The sequence below is a fragment of the Sinocyclocheilus rhinocerous genome, unplaced genomic scaffold (assembly GCF_001515625.1).
Source record: "Sinocyclocheilus rhinocerous isolate Xijiao unplaced genomic scaffold, SAMN03320098_v1.1 scaffold935, whole genome shotgun sequence".
In the NCBI taxonomy this organism is placed as follows: domain Eukaryota; kingdom Metazoa; phylum Chordata; class Actinopteri; order Cypriniformes; family Cyprinidae; genus Sinocyclocheilus; species Sinocyclocheilus rhinocerous.
In genome coordinates, this window is record NW_015659710.1 from 74,647 (window position 1) to 79,662 (window position 5,016).

Genomic DNA, 5,016 nt, shown 5'->3' on the forward strand with positions numbered 1-5,016 from the left:
TTCATTATTGTTTTCTGTGATGCTTGTTGGTATCAGTGGAGTTGAATCATTATTGTGTCTGTTTTGCAGGCATGAGGAAAATGGGACGCCGACCGGAGCAGCAGGGTCAGCCAGGATCCCAGCCGCAGGGAGGTCAGGGGGAGGGTCGTCCACCAGCCGACAGGCGACCTGACAGGAGGCCACCACGTGAACGACGCTTTGACAAACCCGCTGATGAAAAACCTGCTGAGGGTGGAGAATTCTCAGTGGAGAAGTGAGTCAATTGACCTTTGTTTGTGTGGTAATGCATAGTTGATACTTGAAGTTTTATATTGAAAACATAAAATTCAAACAGAAGGATACTTTTGTTTTTAATGCTTTATTTTTTCATGTTTTGTTTTATTTCAGATAATGTGAAGTCGATGTGAAATGAAAATCACCCTAATTTAAAAAAATGCATGTTATAGATCTTATTGTGAATAATTCTTATTGTTTCATTTTGAAAATAATTTTTGAACTTAATGTTCATTCAGAATTTCATAAACTCTTAGTGAAAACACCCAACTTTTCTCTGGTAATCCACTTAAACCTTTAAAGGATCTTAATCCATCCTTTTTCCTGCATAAAGTTGCACTGTAGTTAAGATCCAAATTTAGATAATTTCATCAGAAACGACTGACATCTAACTGTTATATTATCTCTCCTCTTCAGGTCTGTCAGTGACAGGCCGTTCCGGGGTCGTGGAGGTGCCAGAGGAGGACGCGGAGGCCGGGGCAGAGGTGTTGGCAGGACTGACGGCTTTGACTCCCGCGGCAAACGCGAGTTTGACAGACACAGCGGCAGCGACCGATCGTAAGTCATTTGGATCCACTTGTTAACTCTAAATGTAATGCCACCTGTGTGACATATCAAAGCTAAGTGTTAATTTTTGTTTCAGCAGCCTGAAAGCAGAGGAAAAACGTGGAGGGAGTGGATCGCATAACTGGGGCACTGTTAAGGATGAGTTGAGGTCAGTGGAGCAACAGATCCTTTGTCTGCCAAAAACGCAGATGAATTTAATTCACATACTGGTCAGTAGGAGTTATTTTGGTTCATTATGTTAGTTTTGTGAAATTGGATGCATTCCTTTCCATTTACAGCGAGCTTGACCAGTCAAATGTCACTGAGGACACCCCTGAAGGAGAGGAGCACCCACCTGCTGACTCGGAGAACAAGTGTGTACACTTCAGCTCTAAATTAGCGCTGCACTGCTGAGTCTAGGGCTGCACGATATTGGAAAAAAACTCACATTGCGATATTTTATTTTTCTGCTATTTTTTTGTCATCACCAGATGACTTGAATAACTCTATTTGAAGACGTTTTATTTATATATCGCCTTTCCGTAGCCCAAGGTCACTTTACATATAACAAGTAGTTTAGTACATCCACACAAGCAATATAGACACAATACAAATACAATATGAACACATATACAACATATAGCCGTTATCCAAAGTACATATTAAATGGATATGTTTTTAACTGACTCTTGAAAACAGTCAAAGATGGGATGGTACGGAGAGTGAGGGGTAGTGAGTTCCATAATTTAGGAGCATTAACACTAAATGACCTTCCACCTACAGTAGCCAACTGAAAACGAGGGATGGACAAAAGGCCAAGTTCAGAAGATCTAAGGTCTATTTGGAAAATAAATAATCAATGATTATTTGTAGTTGATTTTGTAGGCGAGTAAATCTGCATAGAAAATAAACAAATTACAAGCATAGATAAATATAATAGAACAAAGATACAAATAAAATAAACAGTGCTTTATATTTTTTAGGTAAGTCTAACAGTATGCAGGTACAGAAATTGAATATTCAAATGTAAAATAACACTGCATAGTCTTCACTATATAAATTAAATCTAATAAATCTGTGTTAAAGCTACAAAAGTGATTTTTCTCTGCGTTTTGTTGTTTGATTAACATGACACCAAAAGCAACAGGAATATTAAACTGCTGTGAACCAATATACTGTTACACATCCATTTTCTTTCTCAATTGTTTACCTTCACCTAAGCCATAAGCAACTGTGTTTACAAGGATACTTGCAGAAACATGCATTTTGACAGTAAACGGTATGTGTTATTTCAGGCACAAATAGACGTGGAAGTGAACGGAATTCGTTGTTCACATGCATCTGCGCTGCTTTCACCGTGTCTACACCAGATGCGAGTGGTGTGGCACGGCGCGACAAAATATTATAGGCTAGAACGCATTATAATCAGTGATGCTGTCTACGCTGGATGCGGCGCGACACGACAAATCCCCGACAGTAAACTGATGCCGCATTCTATTTATGACGTACTGACACAAAGTTCAAATGATTTGCAAAGGTCGCTTTGTCGCGTCCAGTGTAGACACGGTGTCTGTGTGTGAGCAAAGAAAACAGTGCGTTTGTTCATAATTGAGCTCTATTTCGTACCTTCTCGCACTCAAATGGTTTAAAATAGCTTGAAAGATTAAACCGACAGGACCTAAAACACATGCAAATGATGAACCTTCATTGTATGATGGCTAAACTTTGCAATTAATCCAATAATCACCTGCGTTTCGAACCCTATACCTGTTCATACGGAATAACGATCAGTATACTAAACGTCGCACATCGCGATTTCGATGCTGAAACGATATATTGTGCAGCCCTAGCTGAGTCATTGCTTGCCATTTGATGCCGGCACTATTAGCATAAGTTCCCACCTATAATTAAACAAAAACGTAGTGTGTAACATTAGGATTGATTCAAGAACAATGGCTCTATTAAAAGCACAACATGTTTACAATCTTTAACAGTTACTGAAGGCCCCTTCTTAATTGTAGTGCTTCTTAATTAATTAGCATTGAACTAATTGGATGCAGCACTTTAGCTCAATTTTGATATTGATGTTTCCACAGGGAGAATGAGGTTGAGGAGGTTAAAGAAGATGGTGCTAAGGAGATGACTCTGGATGAATGGAAAGCCCAGCAGAGTAAAGAGAGAGCCAAAGTGGAATTCAACATTCGTAAGGCCAATGAGGGAGCCGATTGGAAGAAAGGATACGTTCTGCACAAGTCTAAGGCTGAGGATGTAAGTAAAATGACAGCGTTTGAGCTTTTTGTTTCATAGTGTCCATTTGTTGTTTCATGCTCAATGTAAAACTTTGCTGCATCCCTGCCATTCCCCAAGACAAGCTGTGTTATTTTTTTATATACTTGTAAGTAGCCTGGAAGTGTGCTTGAGGAACCTGATTGCTCTCCATTTATGGCGCTTTTCCACTGCATGGTACGGCTCGGTACGGTTCAGAGCCGTTTTAGGTAGGCGGGGTTGACTCTTAACTTTTATAAAGAATATCTCTTTGGATTTGAGACTTTAGTCTTTGCAACTTTACAGATCTTCTTTATGCACCAAGAGCTTGTAACACTCCAAAGAGAAAGGAAAAATTTAAATCGTATCATATGACCCCTTTAAAAACACACAAGCCTTCAGGCTGTATTATTGAGACGCTGTTTCATCACATTCATTGTCGTCTTTTGTTGCTTCAGTCCTTTTCATCCCAATTGAGAAATTAATTGTTATAGATGTTTAGATGTTAAACTAAAAACTCAGTTTAATAGAAAAGGACAATATTATATCATAGAGCTGCACAATTCTGGTTTAATTGAGTATCACGATTTTTTTTTGTCTGAAATAAAGATCACGATTCTCCTACTATTCTGAACTAAACAAAATAATGTGACAAAATATTATTGCTGCAGTCTTTTTAAAAGTGTTTATCTAATTTGAATGAATTATTAAACATTTTAATATATATGTATTTAAAAAATAATATATTTAATACACCAATTTTTTTTATATTAAAATTATGAAAAAGTCGTTTGAATGAATGATTCGGTGACTTATAATTGGAGGTAGTGGACGACCGATTATCGGCCGATATTTGGCATTTTTTAAATATCGGCATCAGCCAATAAGTTTTCAATGCGGGACTTTTATTTTGACGGCGAGACTGACTTTTATTTTGACGGCGCTGACTGCTCACATTCTCCGTCATCGTTAACAGTTCTGTCTAATACGGATAGAAGTCTGTCTAATAATCAGAACGCTTAAACAAAGGAATTAAAATGTATACAAAAAGTATTATAACGATTGCTTTTATATTATTAGTAATAGAAAGGCAAACATTATAATACCTTCTTGTTTGCCGTCAGCATTCAGCAAATACGCATTTATATCATTTAAACAAATCTTTGAATGACTAATGAACATTTAATTTCACAAAGCTTGCAAACTTAGTCGGATCCAGTTGTGAGATCTTGTGAAGTGTGCATGTGACCTGCATGATCGCGTGTTCTCTGCATGACGGTCGATCCGTGTGAATTGAATGCGGACAGGTGGAGAGTTCAGCTTCACTGGAGACGCGCGATCGACAAACTTTAAACTCGTGATTTCAAATTATGCTGCGCTTTATGCATTTGCCCACTGCCATATTCATGTCATTTCCACTGTGTGCTGTATGTAAAATGAGTGTTACTTATATTATTTATTAAATATTTATTTATTTGTGAACAATACTTTGTCATCTAAAGTATAAGTATGTTAATTTAACACATTTACTTTTTAATCCATTTTCAAATTATTTCAAATTTCTTAAACATTAATTAAAATAAATAAAATTATATCGGCTTTATATCGATATATTAATCGGCTGATTTTTGGCATTTTTTAATTAATCGATTGTGCTGCAAATTAGGCCGATTTATAGGCAGGCGCATCTGCGGGCAGATAAGCGTTGTTCACACTCTGCAGCCGCTTCTTGTTCACACACAGCTTCAGCTAATGATGGCAGGGCAAAATTATATTATTTATTAAATATTTATTTATTTGTGAACAATACTTTGTCATCTAAAGTATAAGTATGTTAATTTAACACATTTACTTTTTAATCCATTTTCAAATTATTTCAAATTTCTTAAACATTAATTAAAATAAATAAAATTATATTGGCTTTATATCGGC

At 36.8% G+C, this 5,016-nt stretch overlaps 1 protein-coding gene across 2 annotated transcripts in view; it reads left to right on the top strand.

Moving 5' to 3' along the window:
* The window catches only part of serbp1a (SERPINE1 mRNA binding protein 1a), a 9,740-nt gene that overhangs the window by 1,914 nt on the left and 2,810 nt on the right, over positions 1-5,016 (top strand). Inside the window, exons 2-6 of one of the 2 annotated variants that reach the window (XM_016532940.1) lie at positions 70-253; positions 691-831; positions 917-988; positions 1,119-1,193; positions 2,916-3,087. In XM_016532940.1, coding sequence (XP_016388426.1) covers positions 70-253; positions 691-831; positions 917-988; positions 1,119-1,193; positions 2,916-3,087 — 644 coding nt within the window. The remainder of the gene's footprint in view (positions 1-69; positions 254-690; positions 832-916; positions 989-1,118; positions 1,194-2,915; positions 3,088-5,016) is intronic. The other variant, XM_016532941.1, reaches the window with a different exon arrangement.